This window comes from Helianthus annuus, chromosome 2 (genome assembly GCF_002127325.2).
Source record: "Helianthus annuus cultivar XRQ/B chromosome 2, HanXRQr2.0-SUNRISE, whole genome shotgun sequence".
NCBI classification, from domain to species: Eukaryota; Viridiplantae; Streptophyta; class Magnoliopsida; order Asterales; family Asteraceae; genus Helianthus; species Helianthus annuus.
Genome location: NC_035434.2, coordinates 165,574,670 through 165,593,512, shown reverse-complemented (window position 1 = coordinate 165,593,512; position 18,843 = coordinate 165,574,670). Strand labels below are relative to the sequence as shown.

Sequence of the window (18,843 nt, the reverse complement as noted above, 5' to 3'; positions counted from 1 at the left end):
TTGGTACTCTTTCTCCGTTTCTAATATATTTCTTATGTATACTTTCAGGTTTGTTGCTTTACTTGTAGTATCGGTTACTTGCTATATCACTGCATTCACAATCTCAGGGCTGCTGTTTATCTGGTTCAATCCATCTGGCAATGATTGTGGTCTAAATGTTTTCTTTCTTGTGATGGCAATTATTCTCGCATTTTCATTTGCTGTTATTGCACTGTAACTTTTCACCGCCGGAAAACACGACGGAATCATTGAATAATGATGTGATCGGACCAGATCTGAAGGAAGATGTGATACCTAGGGTTTGCCGTTGCCGACCTTTTTTTCTCCGGCCGAAGGTCAGTTGCAAGGCGTAGGCTTCCGGCGTTGATGTCGGAGCTGCTGATAGTCTCCGGCGATTTCTCCGGCGTTGTAGATCTATCTCATTCCAACGATTTGGGGGCTAGGGTTTGATGAAGACGATGTTGATGGTAGTGTGCCTCAGAGACAGCCGATGGTGGTGAGAGAGAAGGGGTTGAGAGTGGTGGTGGGATTCTTCAATTTTGAACCAAAAGAGAAAAGCAGAGAGAGTGTGTGTGTGCTGAGAGAGAGTGTGTTACAGAAAGAGGAAGAGAGTGAGGTTTTTTTTTTGTTTTAAATGTATATATGAGTAAAATTACAGAAATACCCTCTTGTGCCTTGCACATATCAAATTTAACTGAAATTTTTAACATGGTTAGTGCTAAAGGACGTAGGGTGTAACGTGTTTTACAAATAAAGGATTGTGACTGTAATTATTAAAGTTAAAGGTTATCCGTTCCAATTCGATACAAACATAAAGGACGAAAAATGTAATTTACCCTTAATACTCTATTAATACAGTAGATTAATCTCTAATATTATTAATTATTGATGATATATCTAATAATATATAATTATAAATAATTGTTATACATTATCCAATTTATCTCTGCGTTAATTTCTTAAACTTTATTTTTTTAAGATTACATGGATTTTGTCTTTGTTTTCTTTTTTTATTAAAATATTTAAATTATAAACTGATAAATAATTAAATGAGTATACATTTAAATTAAATTTTATATAATCCTTAATATATTATATATAACCTATATATTGATTTCATACAAAGTAACCAGCACTTTGGACACTTTGGACTTAACTAAAATAAGGAATACAACGGAATAATCTAATAAAAACAAGTTACTAAAAAGACTTTATGATAGGTTAGTTTTATAAGCTATGGACCATTTTTCAGTGTTTTTTTTTTAATTTCCATCAATCCACATATGAGTCAGATATTCGAGTTATAATTCCATCATGGAACTTAATATTTAAAGTCACATTTAATAGTTGCTCCTTTTCATATATGTTAACTGCTTGTGAACAAAGTGTAAGGTAGAAAGCTTCGATTATAGGACAAAGTGTAAATTTTCATTACTGATTATGACTGAAAACTTTGAAGATTTTGAACATGCATACACATAACACATTACAATTAGTCACAAGACAAAAGGAACAAAGAAACACATAAGTTTATTTTTTCCAATCACGTTAAATTATTCCATGTTCATTTCACTAGCAAATGAATCCATATCCTTTCCTCTAAGAAAAAGGACATGCTGACGACTCTCCACCCGTAATGGAATCTACAGTGGTGGCACCGGCACCCTTCATGAGACCAGCGAGCAATTCTCCTCTATCATAGAAGAATTCCACCTTCACGATTTTGAAGTTCTCATCCAACTAACAAAATGTTCCAAAATCAAACATCAATCGTTGAGATCAAGACACCTAGACGACATTCACTACTATAAAAAAAGGCAAAGGCAATCAAATATTGCGACTGACAAAAATGTTCCAACGTCGTAATAGAATTGAAATGGTCACAAAAGCAACCATCAAAGATGTCTCACTCGCAAATTATATTTTAAAAATAAAAATAAATTTCGTTTGAATAAACTTAACGTGCGCAACTTTAATTTAAAAAAATAAAACTAAAATAAAAATTGGTCATCAGAACTTATACTTAGCATACAAAAAATAATTACAGAAATATTGGTCGTAAAAACTTCACACATGACTTGTAAAAAAATCAAATTTAGATCCGTTTCCTTTTAAAAAACGAAGAATTTGTTTAGTAATAGTCATAATCATGAAAACAAAAAAAAAAGTTCAAATAAATTTGGTTAAAAGAAAGGTTGTAAATTTGTATTCTCACCTCCATTGTACATACACCGAACAATTCTACTAATTCACCGGTAGGTGGCTGGCCTTTGAATGGTCCTTCCATGTAACCCCAGTGTCTGAATTTATACGCGATCACTGGAGGACCGGAATAAACCTGGAGAATCTCCACCGCGAAACCTCTTGGAAACGTGGTGGTGAAGAGTTTGTGGGCCGTATCAACGGTTTCCTCACTAGAATCATACATTCGTAAATTTTGCGGCAATGAAGTTTGAAGAAACATATTGTACCCTCCACCTATCTTAGCTACACCTTTTGGTGTCAAAGGTTTCTGACCTGAAAATCATGGATATCAACGGTTGATCTTAAAGAGAGACGCTTATTTAAGAACTAATTAAATGTTGAGGCCCATGAGAACATATTGGATTTGTACATCTTGTTTTAAATGTGATATATAGGACAATTATGTAAGCGCCATTGTTTCTCTCTTCCACTGCTTTTAATTATTTTTTATACATTGTGTACAAATGTACAAATGCTATTATATGGTTCTCGCAGTTTACAAGTGCATCATATGGCTCTCACGGATCTCAATATAATGCATCTTGATCTTATAAATAAAAAAAGTTGAAGTTTCTTTTGAGTTTACCGTTAACAGAAAATGTTAACTTTGTGACATCCATCGTTTTGAAATCTTGAGGTTTCATTTTGTGAAAGATTTCCATTTCCCATGTTTTCACCAGATTTTGAACTTGTTCTTCTAGTGAACCTGTGGGCCATATCTTACCGCATCCAAAGTACAAACCATCAGTAGTCTAAAGAACAAACATCCGTAATGTTTATAAATTAAGTAGCTATTTCGCCGAACTTGTTTACATAAATAACTATTATTTTTTTATGTATGAACTTGATATTAGAAATAATGATCTAAAAAAAGCCATGTGACTCAAGTTTATGAAATTTTGTGCATATTTTGCAAAAATCTTTAAGTTTTGAGTCAATCCAACACAAAACATGAACACGTGTCAATAATCTTTTGGGACTAGTAATCAACACAAAACCTTTTTTTTTTTGTCACAATAGATGCAAATCTTGACAAGTTTTACATCAAGTGTCATGTGTTGAGTTGTGATCGGTTTAACTTCCATGCTATAAAAAAAAGTGTGTAATAGTTAAATTGATGACTACACGAAAAAGTTCCATGGCCATGATTTAAGTCAAAATGACTATTTATGTATACTTTTTTTAAACGACAAAAGTTACATAATCACTACTTTTAAATTACATCAAGTTTATCTCATGCCAGGAATTAAACACTGGTCTCTCCCCAAGAGGCACAAAACCCATGGTTTAACTCATGATGAGTTTACATGTGAATTATTTGGTACAGTTACTTTTAAGCCCATGGTTTGGATACAAGACTAGCAGTGATACTTATTAGTTATTACTTAGACAAGAACTAAGGGTACAAGGGTAATTCAATACCTTGGTTCTGCCTTCTTCAAAGAGTTTGTTGACTACATCAAAGTTAGGGGGTACACCCAACTTCCATGTGGTGTTCTTCTCACCTTCACCACTCATGAAGCATCTGTATTTGTCAACATCTGAACCTTTGTATTGATCCATTGCTAGTTTTGGTTCTTGATGGAGAAAATTATATGATCTTAGTTAAGTTTATATAACAAGTGGAAAAGGATCATTGGAGGAAGGTAGGGCCTAGTGGTGGGGTAGGGATTGTAAGAGTTTTATTCAGGGTTTTTTTTTTTTTTTTTTTTGGTCAATAATGGTAGGAGAAAACGCATATATTATATGCTGTTTCAATATTATTGCCGGAGGTCAAATAGCCTCTATAAGTTGTCTAGTTAGTTAGCAAGGTATTAAGGGATTTTATAAGTTTTTATACTCATAATTATATAAAAAGATACATATATGTAATTGTAAATGCAATAGAGGTGAAGAATAGGGGCGGAGCTACATGTACGGGTGGGGGTGGGCGCTCCTCATAAATAAATTTAGTGTAATTTGTAAGGAAAAATCTTGAATCTGCCACTGATGACTGATGAAGAGAGGTAAATGTTAGGTAGTTAGCTGCTCAAACGTTAGAACCGGTCTAACTGGAATTTCTCGAAAGCTAGGATAAGTCAAAACGAACTATATTAAGTTTAGTTAAAATGTCAAAATTTTGCTCTTTAAATTTATAAATAATTATTATTTAATAAGGTTGAATTATTCTACTAAAATAGTGTGATAATTTTCTAAGCAAAAATGCTTGAGTATACGTTTCTAAATAAAATAATAACTTACTCGCCATACTTATAGATTATCATAAGAAATAGTCAACATTTTACATAAATATATTTTTCGGTTTGTGAAGTGTTCTTTTCAACCCTTTTTAAAATATTTCACACATCGTACCATATGCCTTTTTAATTTGTAAGTTGACTTTTTATCTGTGACCTTTCAGTTTGTGAAGTGTTCTTTTCAACCCTTTAATAAATATTTCATAAACGTATTGTTTTACTAATATTGTGACAATTTCTTGTGAAGTTAAAAAAAAAAACTACTTAACCAAACTAAGTGTAGCTTGGTCAAATCAGCAACATGTCACACAGAGTGACTCAGAGATCATAAGCGAAAAGTATACACTGGTCTTTGGTTTTTGAGGGCTCACACAAGGCCTTGCAAGACGCATACCTCCAATCTATGCTCTTGAGGTTTGAGATTTGCTTTCGATATATAGTAACGGGGTAATCGTAAAGAAAAGGCGATTAATGTGATCATTCGGACGGCGTGTTGGAGCTTATGAAAGGCTAGGAATGAAGTTAACTTCTTGGATAATAAGAGGAGCGCGGCTGAAGTTATAAAAGAAATCAAGTCTCTTGTGTATCTTTGGCTAAAGAATCGTTCTGCGTGTTCAAATCTTACTTGGAATGATTTGTGTAAGTTTGTCTTATAAGTTAGTTGTAATTTTTCTAGCTTCTTGCTAGTCTGTTTAATGAAAGTCGTCGTTCCAATAATTATCATGTTATTTATATACTTACATTTCAATAAGAGTAAATTGTACTAATTCTTGGTTGGTCCATTTGCTTTACATGGCGGTGGTCCGGTGGATACATCATTGCATATGTATTGCAACTAGTGGGAATACTCGCGCTCCGCAATGGGAGCTCGATCAGCATCGATTCGGCTGATTGACATCGCTGGTTTCCGTGATTAAACACTTTGACAACCCTCCAAGGAAACCTAAAAACATAAAGTCATAATATGCCCAAAATATATCAACACATGTTTTACATCCATAAAAAATCTTAAAAACGAATACCGGTTCCTATAATACCGATATCGATATCAATGTTATTCGATCAGATCGATGTGGTTTGTCAGGGTATCGGCACGGTACCGGCTCTCAACAAAACACTCTATTTTTAAGATAGCTTAGCGAGACGTATTATCTATGTTACACATCTTGAATCACTGAAGGACCACTGAAGTATTATCGTGTCACCAGCGGAACCACCCGATCATATCCATCTTCACTAGGCTTTAATATCTATACACCAATTCAGAAGGAAACCCAATAAATCTTGGTAAAACCCCTCTTTGTGGAATCTAACCCAGGACCAAATGGTCCCTAAGCTTTATCTCACCTTTAAGATGTCACTAGACTATAATGTCATGGACCATTTTGGACATAACTAGAATAAGGAATACAGTGGAAAATCAACAAGTTATTGAAAAGTCTTTATGATAGGTTATTTTTATAAGCTATGGACCATTTTTCACTTTTTTTTCATACTTTCATCAATAAGCATTTGAGTAAGATAGATATTTGAGTTATAAATCCATCATGGAAGTTAATATTTAAAGTCACGTTTAATAGTTGCACCTTTTCATATATGTTGATTGCTTGTGAACAAAGTGTAAGGTACAAAGCTTCGATTATAGGACAATGTATAAATTTTCATTACTAATTATGACTGAAAACTTCAAGATTTTGGACATGCATACACATAACACATTACAATTTAGTCACAAGACAAAAGGAACAAAGAAACACATAAGTTTATTTTTTCGAATCATGTTAAATTATTCCATGTTCATTTCACTAGCAAATGAATTCATATCCCTTTCTCTAAGAAAAAGGACATGCTGACGACTCCCCACCCGTAGTGGAATCTCCAGCGGTGGCACCAGCACCCTTCATGAGATTGGCGAGCAATTCTCCTCTATCATAGAAGAATTCCACCTTCACGATTTTGAAGTTTTCATCCAACTAACAAAATATTCCAAAATCAAACATCAGTCGTTGAGATCAAGACACCTAGACGACATTCGCTACTATAAAACAGGCAAAAGCGATCAAAATTTGTGTCTGGCAAAAATGGTTGCAAAATGTGACTGGATTGAAGCGATCAAGGATGTTTCAGTCGCAAGTTATATTTCAAAAATAAAAATAAATTTTGTTTGAAAAAATGTTCACACCTTTATTTAAAAAATAAAACCAAAATAAAAATTAGTCGTCACATATTATATTAACTAAGTTAGAAACTCATGTATTACACGGGTTGAATAAATGTTTTATATGAAAATATTTTGTAGTATATATATATATATATATATATATATATATATATTAAAATCATAATATACATGTTCATAAAGAAATTTAATAAATACATAAATCAAATTTAAAAATTTTATAATGTTAAAGCACTTATACATTTTTAGTAGTTTAATATGTTATAATAACTACATTGTATAAGTATTTAAGATTTTGTAAACTAATAAATTGACGTGAATAATGTTTAGAGTTACAAATTAAATCTTAAATTATTACAATCTTTAAAAATGTATTTTTACCAATGCCAAAATTTTATAAAATTCAGATTTTTTGAATTATTACTAAATAAATGTACAAATATAAGTGTTTATCTATATATTAAAAATACAGATACAATTTATGTCCCAAAAAGTAAATAAACCTATGAGTATAAAGGAAAAAGATCAAATAGAAAGTTAATTTTGGCTAGGAAGGAGAGGAAGCCATAGAATTATGACATGTGGCAACATTTAAAATAAAGAAAAAGAGTATTTTAGTCAATCCAACTCCTTCTTCTTCCTTTTTCAAAACCCAGTAACTTCAAAACCCACCATTTTCAAAACCCACCATCTTCAACCATTTCTTCACTTTCTATCTCAACAATCACTACATTATAGTGCGGTTTTCATCACCAATCAATGATTCAAAACCCGATCAACGTGTTCTTCAGCTTTTTTTGAAGAAAACCCAGTTTAATTTCATAAAAAAATCTCGTTTTTTCCGGTGATTTTGGAGATAATCACTCGATTCGTTTGATTCGAGCGTTGATAAGTGTTTCTATCATTCAATTTTTCTTCAATTGATGAAGAAATCGGCTTCGATCCATGTAAGAAATTCTTTAATTTCATTTTCACGATATGGGTTTTTTATTTAATCATTGCGTTTTACGATCTTGGCGGGGGTCCGGGGGTGGCAGCCCCTGGTAGCGGGGTCCCAGGGGCGGCAGCCCCTGGCGGGGTCCAAGGGGCAGAGCCCCAGGTCAGGTCGGAAAAAATTTTTTCGCTTAAATTGATGTACTAAAAACGCATCAGAAAAATTAATTTTCCAGAAATTGGCTCATTTCGAAGACAGTAATTCGTAGACAATTCAGACAGTTCACAGTGACAGACAGTTTTATGTGTCCACTGCGTTTTAGAAATAAGAGAGTTATATGTGGTTTCTAGCTATTGCGTTTTAGAAAAAAAAAACACATTTTTAAGTGTTTTTAGTCATTGCGTTTTAGGTAAAACACATTTTTTAGGTGTTTTCAGTCCATTGCGTTTTAGAATGAGTCATTTTAAGTGTTTTCTGGCCATTGCGTTTTACAAATAAGACATTTCTTTGTGTTTTTTGTGCATTGCGTTTTAGGTAAAACACCTTTTTATGTGTTTTTGGTGCATTGCGTTTTAGGTAAAACACATTTTTATGTGTTTTCTGGCCATTGCGTTTTACAAATAAGGCATTTCTTTGTGTTTTCTGGCCATTGCGTTTTACAAATAAGTCATTCTTTGTGTTTTTTGTGCATTGCGTTTTAAAAAAATGTCATTTTTAGGGTTTTTTTCATTGCGTTTTACGTAACTGGTGGTTTTTCTATTGCGTTTTACGCAACTGGGTTTTAAAATATTTTTTTTTTAAATATAGCAATAGTATACTCATTTTAAAGATAAAAAACGCTCGTTTTTTTGGTGCAATTTTTATAAAAAAATAATGTTGTATGAAAGAGTTATTAACGTTTAAAAAATGGGGGGAATTGGAGGAGAGGGAAACTTTTGACTTGGATTGACTAGAATGCCCTTGAACAAACTCACGCGCCTCTTTTCTTCCTTTCAATTTTCCCTGATTTAATCTTAGCCCTTGATTAACTTAATGGATGGTCAAGATCACTTCCTAGCCTTCCTAGCCAAATTAACTTCCTATTGTATCTTCACCCTGAGTCTAAAATATAATTGAAATTTACCAAGTCAATTTTTTAAACATTTATTAAATCTAATTACTTAGAATCATTTCCCTACAAAAAAAAAAAAAAGTTCAAATAAATTAGGGTAAAAAAAGGTCGTAAATTTGTATTCTAACCTCCATTGTAGATACACCGAACATTTCTACCAATTCACCGGTGGGTGGGTGGCCTTTGAACGGTCCTTCCATGTAACCCCAATGCCTAAACTTATACACGATCACCGGAGGACCGGAATAAACCTGGAGAATCTCTACTGCGAAACCTCTAGGAAATGTGGTGGTGAAGAGTCTGTGAGCCGTATCGACGGTTTCCTCACTAGGATCATACATTCGTAAATTCTGCGGCAACGAAGTTTGAAGAAACATATTGTACCCTCCGCCTATTCTAGCTACACCTTCCGGTGTCAAAGGTTTCCGACCTGGAAATTATGGATATCAATGGTTGATCTTATAAACAACAAGACCTCGTGAAGTTTTTCTTGAGTTTACCGTTAACAGAAACAGTTAACTTTGTGACATCAACTGTTTTAAAATCTTGAGGCTTCATTTTGTGAAAGATTTCCATTTCCCATGTTTTCACCAGATTTTGAACTTGTTCTTCCAATGAACCTGTGCGCCATATCTTACCACATCCAAATTACAAACTATCAGTTGTCTAAAGAACAAAGAACATACATAATTTTATATAAGCGAAAATTAAGATAATAACTATTTCACCGAAACTATGATGTTTTTTTTTTGTTGGATTTGATATTAGAGATGGTTAGATCTAAAAAAAGGCCATGTGTCTCAAGTTTATGAAATTTTGTACATATTTTGCAAAAGTCTTTTAGGACTATTAAATTATTAATCGACACAAAATCTTTTTTCTGTCCCAATAGATGCAAGTTTTGCATCAAGTGTCATGTGTTAAAGTTGTGACCGGTTTAACTTCCATGCTATATAAAAAAGTGTTTGTAACAGTCAAATTGATGATTACATGAAAGAAAAAAAAAATCCATGGCCATTTTAATCAAGTTTGGTCAAAAGTCAAAACATTATTTTTATTAAGTAAAATTTGCTATTTATATATATTTTTTAAATGAAATTAGTTGGTACAAAGTACAAACTTTTAAGGCCATGGTCTCGATACAAGACTAGCAATGATACTCATTATTCAGACAAGAACTTTTTTTTTTGAACGACCAACAAAACAAGCTTATTCAAACGAAAAAACCAACAAGAAGCTGGCATAATACATCGAAAACAACATTACAAGCGAAAAAAATCAGAAAAAACGAACCTTGGTCTTGATACAAGACTAGCAATGATACTCATTATTCAGACAAGAACTAAGAAAAGGTACAAGGGTAATAATTCAATACCTTGGTCCTGCCTTCTTCAAAGAGTTTGTTGACTACATCAAAGTTAGGGGGTACACCCAACTTCCATGTGGTGTTCTTCTCACCTTCACCACTCATGAAGCATCTGTATTTGTCAACATCTGAACCTTTGTATTGATCCATTGCTAGTTTTGGTTGTTGATGGAGAAAATTATATGATCTTAGTTGAGTTTATATAACAAGTGGAATTGAAAAGGGTCATTGGAGGAGGCTATATTGGTGGGGTAGGGGGTTGGTAAGAGTTCATGTATCTAGTCGTATAATGTTATTATTATTATTATTATTATTATTATTATTATTATTATTATTATTATTATTATTATTATTATTATTATTATTATTATTATTATTATTATTATTATTATTCGTTTTGGAGCTGAGGGTCTCTCTGGAAGCAGTCTCTCTATCCCTAGGGATAGAGGCAAGGTCTATCTACATCCCACCCTCCCCAGACCCTATAAGTAGCTTTGCTATTTGTGGAATTTACTGGGTATGGTTGTTGTTGTTGTTGTATTATTATTGTTATTGTTATTGTTGTTGTTGTTATTATTTTATTATTATTATTATTATTATTATTATTATTATTATTATTAATATTATTATTATTATTATTATTCAATCATGGTAGGAGGTATGACTACAAATATGGTCCCGACCAACTTGGTGGTGGTGTGGAGGGAAGGACGTCTAGATTTTCACCGGCATGGAGGGAAAAAGGGGGTGACGTGGTGGCTTTTGGTTGGTGGGTATTGCTTGTGTTGGTTTTAATCGGTTGATGTTTATTTTTTTAAATGTCATTTTCAAGCCCCTCCCTCACAGTGTTTTTCTTACCACCTCCTACGTGTTATCACATAACACTTCATGTTCTTTCATACCGTATAGTCTAATTCGTCACACAAACATTGCAAGACGGTTCTGCGTTATATAGTCATATAGTACATAATAGTACATAATATAGTACATAGGTGTCCTTTTATTTTATCCATTTAGTTCTTTATCAATTAAAAATAACTAGAATTGCGACCCGCCGCAATGCGGCGGGGATTCTTTAGTTATAACTAAGTCGATTTAGGACGCGCACGTTATGTTGAACCTGTCAAACGGGAAAAAAATAGACGATGTAAAAACGTTCACCCACGCATGCATGTTGCGTCGTGTTAACTCGCAAAATTTAGAATGAAACGTAAAAACGCTAAACCAAAGACGCACGTTGCGATGTGTTAAGTCACAAAATTTTGAACGAAGCATAAAGCGAAAAATTTGCGGAAAATGAAAACTATAAAGGACCAAAGTTGAAAGTAAAAAAAATTGTGAAGATAGATTGCAAAAGATAAAAAGTTTTGTGTTAAAAGTAAAAAAAAAAACAAATAGTTTTTGGTTAAAAGTAATTTATGAAACACTTTTGGGTGAAAAGTAAAAAAATCAATTTTCTTTTGAAAAAACCCTTAAAACCAAGGTTACAACAACCATATGCATAACCATTTTTTCTTTGAACAACCCCCAAAGCCAAGATTACAACACATAAGTAAAAATATCAAAGTGGTTAAATCGCAAAAGATGAAAACTTTTGAATTAGAAGTAAAAAATCAAATTAATCAAAGGGGTTAAATTACCATATATTAAAACTTTAAACTTAAATTGTCAAAGATTAAATCTTTAGGGTTAAAAAGGAAACAAAGATTAAAAATTTTAAACTTAAATTGTCAAAGAATAAAACTTCAGGGTAAATTGTCAAAGATTAAAACTATAGGGTTAAAAAAGAAACAAAGATTAAAAGTTTATACTTAAATTGTCAAACATTAAAACTTTAGGGTTAAAAATGAAAATTTCCATTTTTTTTTGGAAAACTCCCATAGCTAATATTACAACACATACATGCATAGTTATGTTGCTTTTTTATAGTGTATTAATAATAGTAGTGGGATTATTCTTAATTAAAGAATAATGATGTTTAGCTACAACTGAGAAAGTTGCATGTATGTGTAGGTTATGATGTTATAATTTTTATTATATTAGAAATCAACACAAAATGTTATAGCTCCTAAGAGATGGATTAATATTTTTAAATTTAAAAGCTCTTGGATTCTTGCAAGTGGGGATGATAACTAATAGAGACGGGTCTATGTTTCTTACTTTCTCCCATTTAACATTAGTTCTATTATTATTATTATTATTATATAATAACACAATAAAAAATTATATTTGAAGGCAATTAAATTAATGAATCTAGAAATCATACGAGCAAGTAATACAAAGTTAATATATAACTAAAGTTCAAGATTGAATTCCAAAACTTTTACACACTAGTCAACGGTCCTCGTACAAGAACTTGTTGATATAGGAAATAATATATAGTATAATAGAGATAACATAAAATAAAGTTATGTATTTTTTACGATGCAAAGTTAGTGTAATATTCTTAATAGAAAAGATCAAATAAGAAGTTAATTTTGGCTAGGAAGGATAAGGAGCTATAGAATTATGACATGTGGCAACATTTAAAATAAAGAAAAAGGGTATTTTAGTCAATCCAACTCCTTCTTCTTCTTTTTTCAAAACCCAGTAACTTCAAAACCCACCATTTTCAAAACCCACCATCTTCAACCATTTCTTCACTTTCTATCTCAATAATCACTACATTATAGTGCGATTTTCATCACCAATCAATGATTCAGAACCCGATCAACGTGTTCTTCAGCTTTTTTTGAAGAAAACCCAGTTTAATTTCATAAAAAAAATCTCGTTTTCCCGGTGATTTTGGAGATAATCACTCGATTCATTCGATTCGAGCGTTGATAAGTGTTTCTATCATTCAAATTTCGTCAATTGATGAAGAAATCGGCTTCAATCCATGTAAGAAATTCTTTAATTTCATTTTCATGATCTGGGTTTTTGATTTAGTCATTGCGTTTTACGATCTTTGCGGGGGTCCGGGGGCGGCAGCCCCTGGCGGGGTCCAAGGGGCAGAGCCCCAGGTCAGCTCGGAAAAAAAAAATTCGATTAAATTGCTGTACTAAAAACGCATCAGAAAAATTAATTTTCCAGAAATTGGCTCATTTCGAAGACAGTAATTCGTAGACAATTCAGACAGTTCACAGTGACAGACAGTTTTATGTGTCCATTGCGTTTTAGAAATAAGAGAGTTTTATGTGGTTTCCGGCTATTGCGTTTTAGAAAAAAACACATTTTTAAGTGTTTTTAGTCATTGCGTTTTAGGTAAAACACATTTTTTAGGTGTTTTCAGTCCATTGCGTTTTAGAATGAGTCATTTTTAAGTGTTTTCTGGCTATTGCGTTTTACATATAAGACATTTCTTTGTGTTTTTGGTGCATTGCGTTTTAGGTAAAACACTTTTTTATGTGTTTTCAGTCCATTGCGTTTTAGAAAACAGACATTTTAAGTGTATTCTGGCCATTGCGCTTTACAAATAAGTCATTTCTTTGTGTTTTTTGTGCATTGCGTTTTAGGTAAAACACTTTTTTATGTGTTTTCTGGCCATTGCGTTTTACAAATAAGACATTTCTATGTGTTTTCTGGCCATTGCGTTTTACAAATAAGTCATTTCTTTGTGTTTTTGGTGCATTGCGTTTTAGAAAAATATCATTTTTTAGGTTTTTTTTCATTGCGTTTTACGTGGTTTTTCTATTGCGTTTTACGCAACTGGGTTTAATTTTTTTTTTAAAATATAGCAATAGTATACTCGTTTTAAAGATAAAAACGCTCGTTTTTTTGTGCAATTTTTATAAAAAAAATAATGTCGTATGAAAGAGTTATTAACGTTTAAAAAATGGGGGGGGGGGAATTGGAGGAGAGAGAAACTATTGGCTTGGATTGACTAGAATGCCCTTGAACAAACTCACGCGCCTCTTTTCTTACTTTCAATTTCCCTGATTTAATCTTAGCCCTTGATTAACTTAATGGATGGTCAAGATCACTTTCTATCCTTCCTAGCCAAATAATCTTCCTATTGTATCTCCACCCATATTCTTAAAACTTATATCTCAAACATAAATACACTATGTCGTTGTGTTTAATAGAGATAAAATAAAATAAAGTTATATATTTTTTACGATGCAAAGTTAGTGTAATATTCTTAAAACTTATATCTCAAACATAAATACACTATGTCGTAAATACACTATGTCATTGTGGGTTCGCAATGAAAAAGGAAACAGTAGTTGTAGTTGGATACTTGAACATCGATATGAATTTCTATGGCTTTGTCTTCTTATCAATCGTTGAACTTGAATTGTCAATCACAGCTGAAAAAAATCTACACAACTGAGAATAAGTATCGGTACTCTTGAGATAAAGTTGTGGTAATAAAAGAGAAAGGGTAATTGTGAATGGGTAAATGTCATCGTGGAGTACTTATATCCGCGATATTAGGGTTCACTATCAATGGGTGGTGGGCCTAGTAAAAGGGCATTATCGTTATAATAGTGACATCTTCATTCTTATTGGTGAGATTGTGATGATTCTTTTGCATAACCGTATTTTGGTCCCCACTTGTCCTGGCCTGTTGGGTCAATCTTGATATCGCGAGTGTCAATTCGGGTCATAATAAAGAACATACCCAATGGGGTATGAGGCGGGGGTTGGGGCGTGGGTTGGAGAGAAACGCCCAAGTCACCACCCCGGGTGGGCTTGGGTTTGGGCGTGGCCCCATTGGCGTGGGATTCAGCCCGGGCGTTGGGCGGGGCTACCCACATGACATGGTGAAACCTCATTGGCCAAGAGCACTAGCCACGCCCCACCATACCCCTTTGAAATTGGCTTTTGGTCTTGGGTGCCCCATACTCCACGTGTCATACCATACCCCCAACCCACGCCCCACCATACCCACGTTCTAAAAATGCCACATATGAGTTCTGGCTTGGAAGAAACAAACCTCATGCTTATTAATTTGAAGGGAAAAGAATGAAACTCACCATTTGTTTATAGTCCTCGGTTCATGTGAGATGGTGGTCGGTATACTTTCGTTGGATTTGATCAAAACTCAAATTTTATCAACCATCATTAGGAAACTGAGAAATGTGTAGTATACAAAAACCTACACATGATCATATATTCGTATAATAGTATTAAAATAGTTCAAGGGCAATTTAGTCATTTTGCATACATTTAACTGAGAAATTTAACATGATTTAGTGATAAAAATCACCCGAGTGCAAAATTTGCAACCACTGGGACTAACTATGTAATTAATAAACCACTGGGACCAACCAGACATTTAACTCATTAAACTATCTATATCTATATACTATATATAAGCATTTCCCATTAGGGGTGTTCAAAAAAATCCGGATCCGAAACCGAATCCGAAATATCCGAAAATCCGTATCCGAAATATCCGAAATTTCGGATATCCGAAAATTCGGATATCCGAAAATCGGATAATCCGAATTTTCGGATTCGGATATGAATTTCAAAAATTTCGGATAATCCGATTATCTGATATCCGAAAACTAATTATTTTTTTATAAATATATATAGTATATGAGCATTATATTTTGTTTGAAGTATTGTAAAAGTTAGTAAAAAAGTAGTAAATAATTGTATTCGTGTGAATTTATAATTGTTTTTAGTTTTAAATGTTGGAAATTTATAACATTGAATATAAGTTTAGTTTTAATCTATACACGAAACGGAATTTTTGAATTTTTTTTTATAAATTCGGATATCCGTTTGTATATCCGAATCGGATATCCGAAATTTCGGATACGGATTCGGATATCAATATTCACTATCCGAAATTTTCGGATATCCGGTTTTCGGATATCCGAAAACCGGATAATCCGATCTTGAACACCCCTATTTCCCATGTACCAAAATGTAATTTTACCATATTTACAAGTTACGAAGCACCATATACAAGGATGTTTAAGCTATTTCAACCAAACTTTTTAAGACACTATAGGGTTAATTTGGAGATTTCAGCCTTCCTATTCAATAATGCTTCCGTTTCTAATCTATTCACCTCCTTCAATCAAGTTTCAATTCATGTCCAGTTTATGCATATAGAGAGACAATCTGGAATAAATCTCCAGAACTGGCGAGGAGAGGAAGGGTGCGAGGAGAGGAAGGGATTTAACGGTGCCCTTTGTTTCTTTCTGGATCTGTAAGCGATACAAACCCTATCTCAGAATGATGAATTGATGAGGAAGCGAACGTATGAAGGGGAGTCCGGCTCCGATTCCGATTCCACCAATACCGATTTTGTCGCCGCCCTTGAAAACGACCTCAATATATTTGAAAAGTAATCCAAGGTACTGTCACCCACAATTTCCATCACTTACGATTGCTTGATTGTTTCTCAACCCTAACCCTAATTCCTGTAGACCTGGATTGGCATGTATATTCATCGCCAGATACTCAACACCAGCGGGGTGGTGTTCCGGTTAGTCGTACTTGACACGACAATGTGGCAATGGAAGATTTGGGGATTTAGGGTTCATGAAGAAAAACGGTGAAATGATGCAGATGTAGATGAGACCTTGTTTGGATGAATTGAAAAGCTTTTTCTTCGAATGAACACTCCAAGGTTAGTGTTTATTCTATGTTATTGTTTCGATTGTTACTATTTTAGGTCTTATTTGGTTCGAAATTTGGAATGTCTTGAGTTTATAGTGCCCCGAGTGATTGAGGGAAACTTGTTATTTTAAATTGTCTAGATTACAGTTTAGGTTTTTGATAACCAGCAGAAGTATATGGCTCATTTGAAATTTTGCAATTAAAATTTGCAGTATTTGTTAAATGGGTAATTATATATGGACATTAGATACTCGTTTTTCATTTGCGTTTACCTTTTTTTGGTAAAAAAAACATTGAGAATTAGTGATTTAGAACAAGTCGTGTTAATCCAAATCCAAAAAACTATCATAATATCATGTTTTATTAAAGTCATTCTTTTATGCAAAGTGTAGTATTGGTTTTTTGGTTTTGAAAATCGATAGCTTTTTTTCATGTTAATTAGTAGAGAGTGATAGTTATTGAATCTACGTTGTTTTTCTTTTGCAAGGATGAAGCATGGGGAGTTGGAAAACTGAGGCATAAGAGGGTTGCGAATTTGATCGGATCTTGCTGTGATGGGGATGAAAGGCTGCTTGTTGCAGATATGCCTAATGATACTTTAGCCAAACATTTATTTCACTGTATGTCTTCATATCTATTACACTATTATATGTTTCCTCTTCCATTAGGAAACCCGTAGGCCGTCGCAGCTTCACTATTCACGTCGTCATATCAATATTTGTATACTGTAAACAACATGCACCTTTCACTCGTTTAATTTTAACGAATTTGATTTTTTCAAATAAAATGTAGGTTCCGCCTAAAATTGGACCGTCATCGTCGACGCCTACCTTCATTTACCTCGTGAACTGTAATGTCGACTAGGGCCCTGATGTTTTCTTTATACCAATTAGGAGCTAAATTATATGAATGCAACTCACATAAAACCTAGGCAACAACTCTCAAAATCGATGTTTTCTTTATACCAATTCAAAAGGCCTCGACTTTGTTGTTCGCTTAGGGCCTCCAAAAACGTTGGAACGGCCCTGCTCGATCCCGATAAGTGAAGCTAAGTTGTGTCCAGGTCTACCAGCAATCTATTTCAGCAGCCTGCATCCAAGACTTGCCTCGAGAAAGGATGCTTGTAGTCTTGTACATGTGCTAGATGATTCGTGATACAACTATTCACACCCTTATCAAGGCAGAATGATTTCAAATTTTAGACTATCTTTTAGCTTATTGTTCCAATCAATTATGTAGTTTCTTTGAAATCAAACATTATATGATGTTATCTGTTGCAACTAGGCTCATATTGGTGATAAGGGCTTTATTTGATGGCTTGAGATCCCATAGTGAAACTAAACGGGTAATCTTGATGTGTATTTTTTTTCATCACATATCGTAGACTCCGCCGCAACGCGCGGGTTTCCCACTAGTTATATTATAGATGCATAATTTGGTTTCATACATGAACGTTTATGTACCGTACCATCCATCGCAAACACATCTTGTTTATAACCTGATCTCGATTAGTTTTAACTATTAACTTAAAATCTGATTATCAAAAACTCGATACCTCTTACTGTGAAACAACTTGCTAATAACACAAGCCGATAGTTCTCACTTCTCATACACCATTGCCTTTATTTGTGGAATAATGTAAATTTTTATTATTGTTGTCAAGACTATAAAAACTTGAAGATCTTGAACATGCATACAAAAGACTATTCTTAATTTAAGTTTTAATGAATAGTTAAAGGACAAAATGATGGACCAAGGTTTTTGGGTCATATTGCATATGAAATACTAACAAAATAGGTGGGTTGCATAACAAGTTAAAATCAAGTTTGGCTTAGTAAGTGTATTTTTATATATTTGTTAGGTTGATTATCAACTAATTGGAGTGTCAAGTTTGACTAAAAATATTATAAATTTCAAGATCAATAATAATATATTTTTCATGGATTTTTATTAGGGATGACAATTTTGACACGTCACGAAACCCGACTTGAGCCCCCCAAAAAAGTATTGAGTCAACTAATACAATCCATTTAAAAACAATTTGGATTTGGGTTGACCTGTTCTAACATTTTTCATGGACTTTTATTAGGGACGGCAATTTTGACACGTCACGAAACCCGACTTGACCCCCTCAAAAAAGTATTGGGTCAACTAACACAACCCATTTAAAAGCAAGTTGGATTTGGGTTGACCTGTTCTAAAAAAAAGTTG

At 33.4% G+C, this 18,843-nt stretch overlaps 2 protein-coding genes and 1 long non-coding RNA gene across 3 annotated transcripts; 1 reads left to right on the top strand and 2 right to left on the bottom strand.

The window, feature by feature from the left end:
- Positions 1-1,406: 1,406 nt before the first annotated feature.
- LOC110926941 (pathogen-related protein) lies at positions 1,407-3,837 on the bottom strand. The gene is made up of 4 exons (XM_022170561.2): positions 3,667-3,837; positions 2,831-2,963; positions 2,216-2,517; positions 1,407-1,740 (listed from the first exon to the last, which is right to left on the bottom strand). The coding sequence occupies exons 1-4, from the start codon at positions 3,805-3,807 to the stop codon at positions 1,600-1,602; spliced, it is 717 nt and encodes a 238-aa protein (XP_022026253.1). The 5' UTR covers positions 3,808-3,837; the 3' UTR covers positions 1,407-1,599.
- A 2,283-nt stretch (positions 3,838-6,120) lies between these two features.
- LOC110926938 (pathogen-related protein) lies at positions 6,121-10,235 on the bottom strand. Its single transcript, XM_022170557.2, has 4 exons — positions 10,081-10,235; positions 9,206-9,338; positions 8,834-9,135; positions 6,121-6,454 (listed from the first exon to the last, which is right to left on the bottom strand). Exons 1-4 carry the CDS (start codon positions 10,219-10,221, stop codon positions 6,314-6,316), a joined length of 717 nt encoding a protein of 238 aa, XP_022026249.1. The 5' UTR covers positions 10,222-10,235; the 3' UTR covers positions 6,121-6,313.
- A 5,799-nt stretch (positions 10,236-16,034) lies between these two features.
- Positions 16,035-18,034, top strand: LOC110926936. The gene is made up of 4 exons (XR_002585439.2): positions 16,035-16,367; positions 16,440-16,642; positions 17,120-17,252; positions 17,425-18,034. It is a non-coding gene; the product is annotated as an uncharacterized LOC110926936 (long non-coding RNA).
- Positions 18,035-18,843: the final 809 nt, after the last annotated feature.

What these genes read in the sequence shown, in the direction of transcription:
- LOC110926941 (XM_022170561.2), bottom strand. Translation starts at nt 3,807, where the DNA reads ATGGATCAATACAAAGGTTCAGATGTTGACAAATACAGATGCTTCATG. An exon ending in TTGAAGAAGGCAGAACCAAG is followed by an intron (nt 2,964 to 3,666) that starts GTATTGAATTAC and finishes GGATGCGGTAAG; the next exon opens with ATATGGCCCACAGGTTCACT. An exon ending in TCGGTGTATGTACAATGGAG is followed by an intron (nt 1,741 to 2,215) that starts GTGAGAATACAA and finishes ACATTTTGTTAG; the next exon opens with TTGGATGAGAACTTCAAAAT.
- LOC110926938 (XM_022170557.2), bottom strand. Translation starts at nt 10,221, where the DNA reads ATGGATCAATACAAAGGTTCAGATGTTGACAAATACAGATGCTTCATG. An exon ending in GTTAACTGTTTCTGTTAACG is followed by an intron (nt 9,136 to 9,205) that starts GTAAACTCAAGA and finishes CATAATTTCCAG; the next exon opens with GTCGGAAACCTTTGACACCG. An exon ending in TCGGTGTATCTACAATGGAG is followed by an intron (nt 6,455 to 8,833) that starts GTTAGAATACAA and finishes ATATTTTGTTAG; the next exon opens with TTGGATGAAAACTTCAAAAT.